A 15,732-nucleotide genomic window follows, 5' to 3' on the forward strand; every position below is an offset into this window, starting at 1 on the left:
GAGCCCAAGCACTTAACCAATCTCAATAGGCCTTTATTGTGAGTATATTAAAATGCAATCAACATTATTGCTATTATAAAACAAACTGTAAAAGAAAATACCTTGCTTCTCTCATGGAAGATTAAGCCATTCAGTGCTGCCTCTCTCAGACTTTTCAGTGACAATGCATTGAGAGGCACTAACAGAATGGAGACGGTTGTGAGCAAGTCCGAAAAAGACTGAGTAGCTGTTTAATCGCTTAATTTGCATTAGACTAGATTTTATTTAATCAACCAATCGCTAGAAAACGGTGTTAACTCATCTACTGTTAATAGCATCCCAAATGCACGTACACACAGTCTTGATTATATGGCATGTTTTGGAAGTTCATTATATTAATGTTTTCTGCACTATTCATTTTCTCCATGTACATTTCACATTTTTCCAGTAGTTATGAGTTGCCCAGGCTGGTGCAGAACGTCTTCCAGAGAAACATGCTTTTCTTTATTCTAGTGTATTTTCACCATTGTCAAGTGTTCCATACCTATTCTCCAAGTATAACAAATACACACAGTGTATATAATGCTTATTGCTAAAGACACCACCCCCATCCCCAGTGCTTGGGACACCACATAACAAAACCATTTTTAAATATACATGAAAGCATTGTAACAAAAAGCACCCTTGTTAAAGTGATTACATGGTGACTCAATACAAAAGAAAAAAGATAAAATAAAATACAGGAGCAATGGTCATCCCCAAAATTAATAAAAACCTCGACTTTAACAAATGCTCTCTAAAAGGAGGGAATGTCCTGAAAGATTTCACAAGGCATAAGGTGCGGGTGAGGTAGAAAAGAAGTTCCACGCTTGGGACTCACCCCAGCAAAGGTACATTGTGGTGTGAGGGTAGGATCACTACAGGCAACTGTGACAGAACTTATATACCCATCAGGACCTGCAATAAAGTTAAGGCTGTCCAGCATTTCCATTATAAAGACCTGATTTTCAGCTGCTTATAACTGCAAACTTTAACCATCCAGGCTGAAATTCTCCAAGCCAGGATCTGTCTGCCTCAGGCTGATTTTTTTAAATGTTTCATCAAACTAGTTCTTGTTTCTGTGATCAAGGTTACATGAAATGACATTGTTTTGCTCATGCTAAAAAATTCTTATAGCAGTTTAGCTGAGAAGCTCTAGAGCAGTGGTGGGCAACCTGCGGCCCGGCTGCCGCTTCCCGCAGCTCCCATTGGCCGGGAACAGCAAACTGCAGCCACTGGGAGCTGCGGGCGGCCGTGCCTGCGGATAGTCGATGTAAACCAACTGTCTTGCAGCCCGCCAGCGGATTACCCTGATGGGCCGCAGGTTGCCCACCACTGCCCTAGAGCCTCTATGCCTTGGAGCAAGGGCTAGGAATTTGGCATGGGGGGGGGGTCAGAAAGATGTTTAGTGCAGTGAAAATCCACCCAAATTTGGCCAAATTACAAGCCTCTGAAAGTCACCTGTGCACATGCTCAGCAGAGATTTGTTAGAGACCTACCGAACAATAATCTCAGAAGATTCTGTTTACACTGCATATTCCACCTTCACGGAGCTCACCGAGCATGCTCCAGCCCAAGGCTGCAGGGGCGGAGCAGAACTTTCCCTACAATTGCCTCACACCTCCCCCTCCACCAGCCAGAGGCTGATGGAGCAGCAGAACAAAGCATGGAAACCTTCTCTCCAGTGTTTAAATGGTTTCCCAGGTGACACCCAGGCAACAGGAGGAGGACACAGCCTAACGCAACTGCACAAGGCTGAGGAGCAGAGGGGTGGCGGGGGGAAGCGGAGGGGAAACAGGTGTAAGCTAGAGGATGGACAGGAGCCGAGAAACAAGATAACAAGGGGAGATGCTAGCAGATAAGCAAAAAGGGTCAAGCTGGGAAGTGGGAGAAAGGGGCACAAGAGTCTGTATCCACTTGAGAATGCTCCCCTCTGAAGTGTAAAACAAAACATAGGGACTTTGAGTCTCAACATTCACTGTCTAGCAAAAATCCGTGAAACCCACTTGCAAAGTCTCTCATCTTCCTTAGCGGTTGGTCCAGAGAGGATAATAGCCAACTACTATTACTAGTTACTCTATGAGCTCAAGTGGCAGAAGTCTGCTGTGGATTTAAAGGTTCCAACACTGCTGAGTAGCCCTGTGTGTTGTCACAGTATGGCTTCGTATGATGGAATTCCTTTTTGTTTTCTTTTCCCTTGTTTGCTTTTTAAAAAAAACCCTTAAATTAAGTTAAAAAACTACATTAAAAAAACCCACTGTAAACGACTGCAAAGTCAAGCATCCTGAAGTTAGGAAATAAGCTTGTGCAACCTTAATTTGGTCCCTTTGTGCACATGCATTGTGATACAGTCTTTAGTTACAGCATCACATACTATTCCCCCCCCCCGCCACTTCTGCTTCATTCAGTGCACAGTGTAAATGGTGCTTTGGGAATGAATCAGAGTTGTGTAGTGAATGAGGCAGTTGATTGTAAGATGCCTGCCTCATTTTTTGAGGAGGGCATGTGGTGAAAGAGGCAAAGAACTGCAGGATGAGAAAGGATAGTTGTCATAAATATAAAGGGAAGGGTAACTATCTTTCTGTCCACAGTGCTATAAAATCCCTCTTGGCCAGAGGCAAAACCCTTTCACCTGTAAAGGGTTAAGAAGCTAAGATAACCTCGCTGGCACCTGACCAAAATGACCAATGAGGAGACAAGATACTTTCAAAGCTGTGGGGGAGGAGGAAACAAAGGGTCTGGCTGTCTGTGTGATGCTTTTGCCAGGAACAGATCAGGAATGCAACTCAGAACTCCTGTAAAAAGTTAGTGAGTAATCTAGCTAGAAATGTGTTAGATTTCCTTTTGTTTAAATGGCTGGTAAAATAGCTGTGCTGAATGGAATGTATATTCCTGTTTTTGTGTCTTTTTGTAACTTAAGGTTTTGCCTAGAAGGATTCCCTGTGTTTTGAATCTGATTACCCTGTAAGGTATTTACCATCCTGATTTTACAGAGGTGATTCTTTTATCTTTTCTTTAATTAAAATTCTTCTTTTAAGAACCTGACTGATTTTTCATTGTGCTTAAGATCCAAAGGTTTGGGTCTGTGTTCACCTGTGCAAATTGGTGAGGATTTTTATCAAGCATTCCCCAGGAAAGGGGGTATAGGGCTTGGGGGGATATTTTGAGGGAAGATGTCTCCAAGTGGGCTCTTTCCCTGTTCTTTGTTTAACACGCTTGGTGGTGGCAGTATAGGGTTCAAGGACAAGGCAAAGTTTGTATCTTGGGGAAGTTTTTAACCTAAGCTGGTAAGAATAAGCTCAGGGGGTCTTTCATGCAGTCCCCATATCTGTACCCTAGAGTTCAGAGTGGGGAAGGAACCTTGACAATAGTCTTATGATCAAGACAACTGGATAACATTCTGAGACTTGGAACCGATCCCTGCTTTGCCACAGAGTTCCTATGTCATTTAGACCAAAATTCATAGGTGGCCACTAATTGTGTTTCTCTTTTTTTAGGTGCCCAACAGGGAACATCTGGGGCCAGATCTGCAGAAGTGCCGAGCACTTACAACCATAACTGAAGTCAGTGCGTCCACTGAACATATAAAGTGCTATAAAAATGCTCTGAAAAAAATCAGGTCCCAAGTGTTTCACAAGTTGGGCGCCTGACAATTCTGGCCTTAATCTCTCTATTAGTCAGTTTCCCATCTTTAAAGTGGAGTTGATGATACCAAGTTACCTTAAAGTTTGTGAAGCATTCACAGTGATGTGTGTCATAGAAAAGCCCATGAAGAAATGAATAATTTTGTATGCAGTGCATGGTTTAAATGGTATGTGGTAAATATTATGCATTTGGCTACCAAATGAATGAGGGTAAACAGAAATATTGAAAAGTTACTCATTCAGGGGGCCCTACCTATTCTGTGCACTGAAAGAGGCAGGGTCCTGTGGGGGTTAAAAAAAAGTGACACCTTGCAAGTTAAAAGACTAACACAATGCATATGGCAGAAGGCTGAATTGCATAGGCAACCTTAATTCAGACATTGCCTAACTTTTGATAACTTAACTTTGAAATCATACAATACTTTACAGTAGTTTTTTATATGTAATATATATTTAAAAGTGTAGGCCCTGTCTACACCAGTGACCACCTCCTAGTACCTGCATCTGAGACTACCGGGTCCTCAGCTCATACAACAGCCACCTTTTAGGGATAATATTCTCACATCTCATTGTAACTTTGCTGTGATGGGCCCAAAGCAAGGAACCTCCTTCCTACAACTTGAAACCTCAGTCCATCTCTCCGTTCATTACATTTACAGTTATATGGTATCTCACACATGCATACACACATTGTATAACATAGCACCAGTATGTACTGTATATATTATGTAAATACTATATACTTTGTTTCAAATTGTGTATTAAGATTTACATTTATTCTATACAGTACACACAGTACCACATTTAAGGATATGCAGCAAGTGAATAATATATAACAGTATCTTGCATATCCAAAGAGCAAGTAGATCACTTTCAACAGCTGTTAATACTGTGAAATGTGTCTTAAGTAGTCATTTAAGCATCAAATTATCCTGTATAAAACATCAGGGTATTTTGTTAAATATTGTAGTGGTTGCCATAAAAAAAAAAAAATCAACATTCCTTGACATATTCCTCAGTTACTGTATTTCCTCTTTAAATTATGGAGATGCCAATCCCTGCTACATAATTAAGATTGAGTTGAGTTTTGGAATTAATACAGAGCTGTAATATTGCCAATACAATGGTGTGGTAACTGCTGTTGAAGAGACCTTTTAAATAGGTATCATTCTATAACGGACATTGACACATTTGGTTTAGAGTTAAAATATTAATAGCATTAACTTACTTCAGACATGACAGATAAATTAGAGACTTTAGTGTAGGCATTTTTCAATAAGCACCCGGGCATGCTACTTTCTCTCTCAATGATGGTTTTATGATGAAAGTTCAAAGCACTAGTTTCAACATCTTTTGTACACAATCCATTTTTGGCACACTTTTCGATTATCTGAATCCTCAACAGGCATTCAAAAATTCAAGTTTTTTATGGTCTGTACATTATTTTAATCACTTTTTTACATTTCTGTATAGGACAGGAAGAAAAGTGGAAAATGTAGAGTATGCAGAATAGTTTTAATAAACAGTTTTACATACAGTACCTTACATATAGAACAGTGTGTTTGCAAATTTAAATAATTTTTGAATGTACAGTGGCTTGTACTCTTATCAAAAGGTAAATTCAAGTTTACTGTCTATCGGTTCTAAAATGCATTTATACAGAAAACTAGAACTGATAAACAGTTGTGAGGCATAAAATGTTCAAGTATCTTATGTCATCAATTAAATAGCCTCCTTTTAACAGTCATATTTTACAAATTCCAAAACCTGTACATACATTATTTTCAATTTTATAAACTGCTTGTTAAAAGGTAACATTTCATGTTAACCACCAGTTCTTATAGTCTATAGTAATAAAACTAGACATGTGTAGATATAAATATGTATATAGTATGTACATATGAATGTGTGTGTATATACACATATACCTACACATACATATGTAGCACTGGGTGCAGTGACAACTTACATGAGCACAGGCAAAGAGAAGGTCCTGAGCTCAAAATCCAGCAAGAGCTAACAGAGCAACTAGGTTGCCTTTGGTTTCATGATGTTTTACTCACTTATGACTGAAGCTAAAAGTTTTATAAAAACATCCTAGATAATGTATCTTTGCAATATTCAATCTAGTGGTTTAATAATTCACAGCCACAAACAAGCAGTTTTGCTGCTTTTGTCATTCCTCATCCCAGATGAGGTTGGTAAAGATTCAGAGGGCTAACACCAAGCTGAACTACCCAGGACAAAATGTACTTGGAATCCTGAATACTGCAATAGAACGTAAAAAAATATAAACTAGATACAATTTTGGATGGATTGCTGGCACCAGGTAGAACTTTGAACAAAACTCTCCATGTATTTCACTATCTTCAAACTGTCATTCCAGTGGTTTTAGTATTATTTGGCACATCTGACCACTGTTTGCCACTTACGTTTTTAAAAGAGCCTAAGGGTGCTGTAATGAGGATTTCCATTAAAAAAATATTTATAAGGAGACCACCACATCCTGTTTCTTTCAAAAGTGAAGCAAATGTTTTCATTTTCCCAAATAACACTAATTAGATAAGAAGTAGTTCATGGACTGCAAAAGATCAGTTACCTGCCTAAAACTTTGGGGGTGGACCAACTGTAGAGAGGCTATGGATCTCTCTGTGTCTGTATTTTCACTAGCAATGGGAGAAAAAATAATTACGATTGTACATTTTTCCCACTGACATTTGAGAGTTTGGCTCTTTCTGCTACTGACTATAAAATTATAGCATTTTCCATTGCAGAGATTTCTTGAATCTTCTTGTATGACCTGAAGGAGAAATTCTGTCACTTCACATGTCTTATTTATCATATTGTAGACCATGTCAATGTTCCTCAATATGTGACATTGTAATTTGCATCTTGAATACAGAGTATTTAGCTTTTCAGTGTTAATTTCCTTACTCTAGATTTCCTTTCTTTTCTCCAAAGCTTCAGGCTAAAAATGTAATCAGCCCAGAACTAGACAAATATCCAGCTTTTTGCTGTCCTCCTGCCAGTCTTGTGGCTGATAAGAAAATTCTCTGTAGAGAGCCTATTTTTATTCCTTTATTCTTCCTTTTGTCATACAGAGCACAGCGTGGCTATTTGCTGTACTTTCCCCATGTCAATTAAGAGCTGTTTGATACGTCGCTTGAGTTGAGGCAGTCTTGCAAGAGGATCGGGTGGTTCCAGCTCTCCAGTGAAGTCAAGCCAGCTTTCTAAAACTAAATTGAGAAAAATGTAAAAAAGAGTTTGATTAGAAAGGGATCTTCGGAAAAAGAGTGCTCAATCCTCCAAAGCTAGGTGTGTTGAAATGCAGTAAGGGTCATATCTTAGTGCCCTTGAAGTCAGTGGCAAAATACTTGAGGACTTCAACCTGACTAGGATTTGGTCCTAACTTGTCAACCCAAATTTAAATGGCTATTGTGCCCCACCCATGGCTCCATGAAAATCAGGTGTGTGACTGCCAATGATGCACCTCAGAATATTTCATGGCCAAACTCACTGCCCCAATGAAGAGCAGCCTATCATAAAAATTCAGAATACTTACACTATTTGTTGCTAGAGACATTCTGTATTTGAGTTTTTAGGTTCATACCCTTTCCAAATCTACTTCTTCTGTATGCTATTGAACATGGACCAACAACTATTCTTGTAAATGCTGTCAACTTGCCAAGCCCGAGGGCAGCAGGTAATTTGCATAAAATGGAGCATGCCTCTGCCATATGCATCATTAATATGAAGGTCCAACTTACAGATACTCAGATCGTTATTTAAATGAAGACATTTTCTGAAGAATCAAATAATTCAGTGCTCCATGGAAATTTTCATTCTTTTACGCAGTTTAAAGTGTTCCCCTTATTAATCATTCCAATTACCTTGATAGCTAAATTCCAGTAATATAAAAGTATGTTAGGACAAATTAGCCCACAATGTGTTGATGATACACATACAAAGAAAAGACTCCAGCTCACTGTCTCAGCTGTCACGAATCTGCACTAGTAAAAACTCAACAGGAATAAAAGGTTGTGAAGACTCACTTGTGTCACTAACTTTAAAACTTCAAAAACAGACTCCCATGAGAGACTACTGAATTGCAATTAACTTGCAAACTGGATACAATTAACTTAGGCTTGAATAGAGACTGGGAGTGGATGGGTCATTACACAAAGTAAAACTATTTCCTCATGTTTATTTCCCCACTCCCCACCATTCCTCAGATGTTCTTGTCAACTGCTGGAAATGGCCCACCTTGATTATCACTACGAAAGGTCTTTTCCCCCCTGCTCTCCTGCTGGTAATAGCCATCTTAAATGATCACTCTCCTTACAGTGTGTATGGTAACACCCATTGTTTCATGGTCTCTATGTATATAAATCTCCCCACTGTATTTTCCACTGACTGCATCCGATGAAGTGAGCTGTAGCTCACGAAAACTTATGCTCAAATAAATTTGCTAGTCTCTAAGGTGCCACAAGTACTCCTTTTCTTTTTGCGAATACAGACTAACACAGCTGCTACTCTGAAAACTAACTTTAACGTATCACTAAACAAAAACAGGGAGCAGGTGATATAAGACAGTCACTTTCAGAGTGGAATCTAATTTCTGAGTGAATTTCAGTGCTCATAAAAAAGAGGGATGGCAAGAGTCTAATCCCATTTTTCTAGAAACATAGTCAATGTACATGCAATCTGATCATAAACATTCCATCAGGGCTAACATTATTTTGTTTTAGATAAGAAATAATTACGGACACAATAACTACACTTTGTTCAAACTCTCTTCATTTGTGAAGTGAGTCTCTACATGTGAAAACTAGGGCTGTGAAGCGATTAAAAAAAATTAATAGCGATTAATCACAGTTTTAATCGCACTGTTAAATAATACTGGAATACCATTTATTTAAATTTTTAGATGTTTTCTATATTTTCAAATATAGGCTATGGGCTCAGAGCTTCAGACCCTGCTGCTGCGCCCAGAGGTATGCAATTAACATGTTAAAAAATAATGAACACGTTAATTTTGTTTTCAGTCAACTTCAGGCGTTAACTGCAATTAATTTATAGCCCTAGTGAAAACTGAATGCATTCATCTATTACAACACTTAGTTCTACTGCATTATCTTTGTGTAAATTTGTTGTTATGAAGCCTGGTCTGCCTCCTTAATCCAGGCTATTACCAGTTTGTTTCTAAACCAATACACAGTAAACCACAGCTGAAGATGAAGACTTCTTTCCTCTTCCTCAGGTAACTGATCGATACTATTGTCCAAACAAATGCTATCAACTTCAGGAGATGCTGCAGATTAGTAGGCAGAGCATGGGAGCAGGAGCCTGCTATTTCATGGTCTCACTGCGTGGCCTTGGGCAAGTCATGTTGGCCCAGGTTTTTGAATTATTGTTAATGCTGCATGCCTGGGCTTGACTTCAGACATTCTGAATACTCATTACCTCAGTAGATGTTGCAGACGCGCAATATCTCTGAAAAATCAGACTCTGGGTGTCCCAGAACACCCAAAATTATAAACACCTTTAAAAATTTGGGCCTTAATCACTGTCTTAGTCATCTACACGACAGAGGTAATGGAGACTTCTTCTTGTTCATTTAATGCTTTGAATGTTCAAAGCTCTATACAGATTAATGTCAATACTTCGTAACAATGTAATTACCATCAACTTCTTTTTCAATAAGGTCCATTCTGCTGGTGACTTCATTCTGTACATTCTCTATGTGGGTAAGGAGATTTAGCTGCCATTGAAGATGGGAATCCACTTGTTCTTCTGATCCTTTTTTTTCATTACAAGCACACACCACATTCCCTTCAACAGTGTTCTTCTCCATAGGACCAACAAAAAGCAACAAAGTTAGCCCTTAATAAATGATTTATTTTCAATTTCAATCCACTTGGATTCTGGTTTTGATTATAATACTTGGTACAAATGCCCTGAATGATGGAGTTTTTAATTGTACCACTATTTCACAAAAACATAAACATGCATATCGGTATGCAGTTTTTAAGAACATTAGTGGACAATAAGAGCAATAAAAATGTCAAACAAATGAGTACATCTAGCTTTCAGGATTCCCACAGACACAGAAGAGTGTTAGCAGAAAGCACCGGGGGGGAGGCAGTGTTACGTTCACAAGATCTTGTACTCAGTTTAGTGCAATAGGAGTGGCCCACGTCTCACCACTCTGCTACATAAACTTCTAACTCTTAATTCATGAAGTGCTGAATGCACCAGTGAACCATTATCCAATTCAAGCAAGAGTCCAGGATTTTTTTGTGTTTGCTGTCCAACAGAGGATGAAGTGAAAATACAAAAATGGAATTATATCTAAAATCCCAAAGTTTGTCTGTTAAATTAATTTCAAAGTTCATAGCATACTGACAGACAGATTTAAGACAAAAGTACATTCCTTCTTCAGACTGCTGTCATCTTGTGTAACTTGCTACCATGGCTAGATCACATGGCTGGAGTATTAAAAGGGGCCACATAATTGTGTGACCAGTAACACGTATAGCTATGAGAACTAAAAGCAAATCTAATCATTTTCTTCCCATGTGTATTATTCCATAATGTGCCAGGTACATTCCTGTGAACTCTCAAGTAATAGCTATGACCAAAGACAAGATACCCGATTTAACAGCTCAAAGGCATGAGCTAGAAGAGCAATTCCCATAAATTTATATAAACAGTTGATTTTAACTGTAGAATCTGATAATCCCACTTATGCTGAAGCTGTCTGACCATCGGTGATTATTGCATTTCAGACAGAAACTCAACGACAGTATTAGTTTGACAGTACACTTGTTAGTCACTATCAGTGCAAGCCAGCTGCCACAGAAAAGAGTGAACAGTGTTATAAATATATTGATAGAACTGTTTGAGAAACCCACATTCTTGAGACTATTTTGCATCTGAAAAGTTTTTTTCCTGCAAAAGTGGCCTGAAATGATTAAACAAAAATGTTCTCTTCCTGTTTTTCTGAAGCTTTAGAAATAGGAATCCCACCAAATCTGGACTTTCCTGCTTTTGCTGGTCTATGGGTGGGTCCTGGAGATGACATACTGGGATTAACACTTGCAAGGGGGACAAGCTATTTAAGATTATGGACATTGTTGGCATAAGAACAAATGAGGGGGACCTATATGACACGTGAGATCAGGAAGCGCATTCTAACAGTAAGGGGCAGTGCAGAAGAAACATTTGGTGGAGAAGGACACAAAAGGAACATGATGGAAGTGTGCAGGGTGGGGCGGGGTTGTGTAAAGGCTTAAGAGTCAGGAGTGAGGAAACAATGTTAGGGGTGTCCATAAATGACAGAACATGTTTTGGTGAGACATGGTGGATGAGGTAATATCTTTAATTGGACCAACTTCTGTTGGTCAAAAAGACAAACTTTCGAGCTACACAGGGCTCTTCATTTTCTGGTAATTTTCAAGACCTCCTCCAGCCCCCTGTAACACTTTGTAACACTGAAACAAACATGCAAAATTAAGGACACACCCACCCTCTAATGTGTTTTGTAAATTTACGAACAACCTATGATGTTTAAGGAGAAGCAGAACTACTAAAAGGGGACTCAACATTGGATATCATCTGAGTGTGTGAAAGAGGATCGGCAGTAGAACTGTGCATAGATTGGAGATGTGGAAACAAGAATCTGAAAGGCCAAAGGTTGCAATAGTTTAGGAGGGACATTGCCAAGTCATAGTCAAGGGTTTGAGGAACAGGGTTGGAGAGGAGAACTGTAGCAAATATAGTTGCTCTTGAGTCAGTTCAAAACAGTTACAAATAATTCAAATTGTGTCTCAAGCCAATTTGAAAACAGAGCTGAAATCAAAATTAGGATAAATGCAAAATGGTTTACATAGGAAATAGGGATGTAAAATCTTAACCGGTAAGCATTAGTCTTATCAGTTAAACCACCTTAACCGGCTGGCCAGCCCCAGCAGCCTCACCCACCAACCTAACTCAATACAGAGTACAGTAAGGTTAGACAGACAGTACTTTATGGTGCTGTGAAAGTAGTGGAAAGGAAAGGAAAGGACTAGCTGACCCAACAGATTCCCCTTCCAAACCTAATAAATTGTAACCAAAAGCCAGTAAAGTCATAGCTGAGATTCCCAAGGAAACCTGAATTCTGCAAAAATGGATATATGGATTGTTTTTCCAAGATATGACCCTATTCAGCAATATTTCATATTGCTGCATGTGTCCTTAAGGCACACACTCAATATGTAAACTATATTATTGAACAAACAATTAACTCCAAGCAAGGTGAAGTGTAATTTTTCATTAAAGAATATATAAAATTTATGTGCCACCTTTAAAACCAATCTATGTTTGTGACACCAGAGTACCAAGAAAAAAAAGTAACTGAATAATTTTTTTAATGGGGGAGACAAGTGGGTGAGTCTAAGTGTTTTATTTATTTTCAAATACTTGGGTATCTCAAAAAGCTTAAGAAGTTTTTTTGTTTTAAGTCCGCTTCTAGAGTAAAACCAGACACTTTCAGCTCTCCTGCCCAAATCAATGGTATAAGGAAGTTACAAGCAACCGAAAAAAAGGTTTAGAGGTGTGGGCACAACCTTTACTATAGCACAGGGGTGGGCAAACTTTTTGGCCTGAGGGCCACATCTGGGTATCGAAATTGTATGGCGGGCCATGAATGCTCACAGTTCTCAGCCAATGGAAGCTGCGGGGGAGGCGCTTGGGGTAGGGGCAGCGTGTGAAGCCCCCTGGCTGCCCCTACACGTAAGAGCCAAAGTAGGGACATGCTGCTGCTCCTGGGAGATGTGCGGAGCAGGGCAAGCCCCGAACCCCGCTCCCCGTCAGGAGCTCGAGGGCCAGATTAAAAAGTCTGAAGGGCCAGATGCGGGCCCCGGGCTGTAGTTTGCCCACCCCTGCTATAACATCACTAAGATAAAACTCTAGAAAAATCAGCACTGTTTATATTAGATGGGATTTACATTTCAAAGAACTCTGTCTAAAACATTTGTTAGAAATCTTTACATGAGCAGAAACAAGCTTAGTTAATTGTTAACCTATATGACTGAATTCTGGGGGGAAGTTTGGTGTCAAAAGAAAAATACAGACCAACGGTAAATATAATTAGAAATCCAGGTTTTAAAAACTGTTAAGAGACCAAAAGACAACAGAGAGAAACTAACAATTTGCTCTTCAACCAATTTCTTCTGTTACGAGAAAGACAACAGGTTCCGTTTACACTCTTCATTTTAAATACAGGGAATCAATCTCTCTCAAACCAAAAGAATCTTTCAAAATGGAAAAAAAATAAGTGCAACCACAAACTTTTCTTGAATACAAGAAATCTAGGTGTACTGGAACTTCTTAGTTATATTAACAGAACAACCTCCCTATAAGCAGAAATCCACTGTAGCTGGGTTTACAAATTAGCAATTAATGAATTAAGACCATAAGAACGGCCACAGTGGGTCAGACCAAAGGTTGATCTAGCCCAGTATCCAGTCTTCTGACAGTGGCCAATGCCAGCTGCCCCAGGGGGATTGAACAGAACAGGTAATCATCAAGTGATCCATCCCCTGTCACCCATTCCCAGCTTCTGGCAAACAGAGGCTAGGGACACCATCCCAGCCCATCCTGGCTAATAACCATTGATTAACCTATCCTCCATGAACTTATCTAGTTCTTTTTTGAATGCTGTTATAGTCTTGGCCTTCACAACAGCCTCTGGCAAGGAGTTCCACAGGTTGACTGTGTGTTGTGTGAAAAAATACTTCCTTTTGTTTGTTTTAAACCTACTGCCTATTAATTTCACTTGGGGACTCCTAGGTTTTGCATTAGGAGAAGCAGTAAATAACAAACACTAACTTACTTTCTCCACATCGGTCATGATTTTATAGGTTTTCAATCAGATCCCCCCTTAGTCGTCTCTTTTCCAAGCTGAAAAATTCCAGTCTTATTAATCTCTCCTCATATGGAAGCCGTTCCACACCATTTTTGTTGCCCTTTTCTGAACCATTTCCAATTTCAATCTATCTTTTTTGAGATAGGGAGACCACATCTGCATGCAGTATTCTAGATGTGGGCGTACCAGGATTTATATAGCAGCACAATGGTATTTTCTGTCTTATTAACTATCCCTTTCTTAATGGATTCCCAACATTCTGTTCACTTTTTTGATTGCCGCTGCACATTGAGTGGATGTTTTCAGAGAACTATCCACAATGACTCCAAGATCTCTTTCTTGAGTGGTAACAGCTAATTTAGACCCTATCATTTTATATGTATAACTGGGATTATGTTTTCCAATGTGCATTACTTTGCATTTATCAACACTGAACTGCAACAATCTGAATCCAACCTACTTCACCATAATGAGTTTCACTACATTAAACTTCATTTTAAGTGGGTTGTACTGATCCATCTGCCTACCAACAGAACACGTATCAGTTGATAATTCAGTAATGGGCATGCATTTCTAACTATTTTATGAGTTTGATCTTTTTAAACTCTAAGTCTATACATATGAATAATGAGTTTTACCTGCTCACTCACGCCATCTTCTTTTAAAGAATATTGTAAACAGTTTTTATCATCTGAACAAAATTCCTGATCTTCCTCAAAGCTACTTATATCTTCATCATCTGAGCTCACATGGTCAGTAACTGATTTGCAGTCCTGACCAAAACTCTGTGGTTTCTGGTAACTGTGCTCGCTTATAATGTAAGTTTCTTCCATCTTCTGGGGTAAACTAGGGGGTGGTTCTTTATGGCTTTGGTTGTGACATGTCCTTTCAGATGGATTAACAGTATCTGGCAAAGTCACTATTTTCTTCTCTACCCCAAATGTTACTTGCTCTTGCTCTTTTCGTACCCCTGAGCAAGCCCAAAGATGAAGATCAGGGTGATGTGTATTTCTGGAAAGAAGGGGAGAAAAAAAGTTAGTATAGAACAATCACTTTCAGCAATGAAATCTTTTAAAATTCTTAAAAAGAAAAGGAGGACTAGTGGCACCTTAGAGACTAACCAATCTATTTGAGCATAAGCTTTCGTGAGCTACAGCCACTGAATTTATATTAATAGGCAATTTTTTAGGGGAACATAATTGCCAAAGATTTCACCCAGCATTGCTGTGGACCTCTTAATTTTTGGTAAATCCATTATGCCCTGGTCATCTTCAATAAGTGTGTTATGATAAAACAAAAACGCGAATGTTCCCAAAATGTCCAATCCTGTCAGGTGCTGAGCACTATCAACTGTCATTGAAATTGAGGGTTTCCATCGCCTGGCATGATTGGACCAGTAAACAGTACAGTGGAAGTATAATTAGAAAATTATACAAAATAGAATGTTAAACATTCAGGCTTTGAAGAAATGACTGTATCCCAAATTAGTCAACCACATAATGATTGTTCAAAAACAAAGCATGGTCTACTAGCTAAAGTACAGCAATGGTGATCTGGGCTCTGTTCTGTACTGATTAATTGTTGGACCTTGAGCAAGTAACAACCAATCTGTGACTCAGTTTCCCCTTCTGTAAAATTGGCATAGTAATTCCTAATTTCACACAAATATTTCAGAGAATTAATTTAATACTATTTATTAAGAACTCAGATGATTAGATACAGGGGAATAGATTGCACGTGGCAGATTTAGAAGCGCAGAAGTCTTCATTTCGCTTTCAAACCGGATTAGACAGATACTACCACATGCAAGTTTTGGATAAAAAACAGTCTTTAGCCTCTTCAAATATTTTTCCTTTGTCTCAGTATTCATCATTAACAGTCGATAATAGGATCACAAATTCACATTCTAGTGTTTAATGGAGAAAACAATTACATTCCCACTTACCAATATTTCCCCCCCCCCCTCAGGCTTTGTCAAGAAGTGCAGACCCTGGATTCCTCCTCACTGAGCTGAGAGGAAGAGGAGGAACCCAGCTTCTGCCCTGTCACAGACTGAGCTCCAGAATGCATCATCATCTATCCAAACAATTCAAATTGTGCCATGACATTTTCAATAATATACTGTCTAAATGTGTACCGATATACATCTGTTTGGTCTTT

The 15,732-nt window shown here is 39.0% G+C and overlaps 1 protein-coding gene across 14 annotated transcripts in view; it reads right to left on the bottom strand.

Annotated features, from left to right (window-relative positions):
• Window positions 1–4,958: 4,958 nt before the first annotated feature.
• The window catches only part of PHF20L1 (PHD finger protein 20 like 1), an 82,655-nt gene continuing 71,881 nt past the window's right edge, over window positions 4,959–15,732 (bottom strand). For 10 of the 14 annotated variants that reach the window (XM_073330084.2, XM_073330088.2, XM_073330087.2 and 7 more), the window contains 3 exons: window positions 14,211–14,583; window positions 9,345–9,510; window positions 4,959–6,898 (listed from right to left, as the gene is read on the bottom strand). In XM_073330084.2, coding sequence (XP_073186185.1) covers window positions 6,756–6,898; window positions 9,345–9,510; window positions 14,211–14,583 — 682 coding nt within the window. In that variant the 3' untranslated portion in view covers window positions 4,959–6,755. The remainder of the gene's footprint in view (window positions 6,899–9,344; window positions 9,511–14,210; window positions 14,584–15,732) is intronic. The other 4 variants (XM_073330086.2, XM_073330096.2, XM_073330092.2 and 1 more) reach the window with 1 other exon arrangement.

This window comes from Lepidochelys kempii, chromosome 2, assembly GCF_965140285.1.
Source record: "Lepidochelys kempii isolate rLepKem1 chromosome 2, rLepKem1.hap1, whole genome shotgun sequence".
Lineage (NCBI taxonomy): Eukaryota > Metazoa > Chordata > Testudines > Cheloniidae > Lepidochelys > Lepidochelys kempii.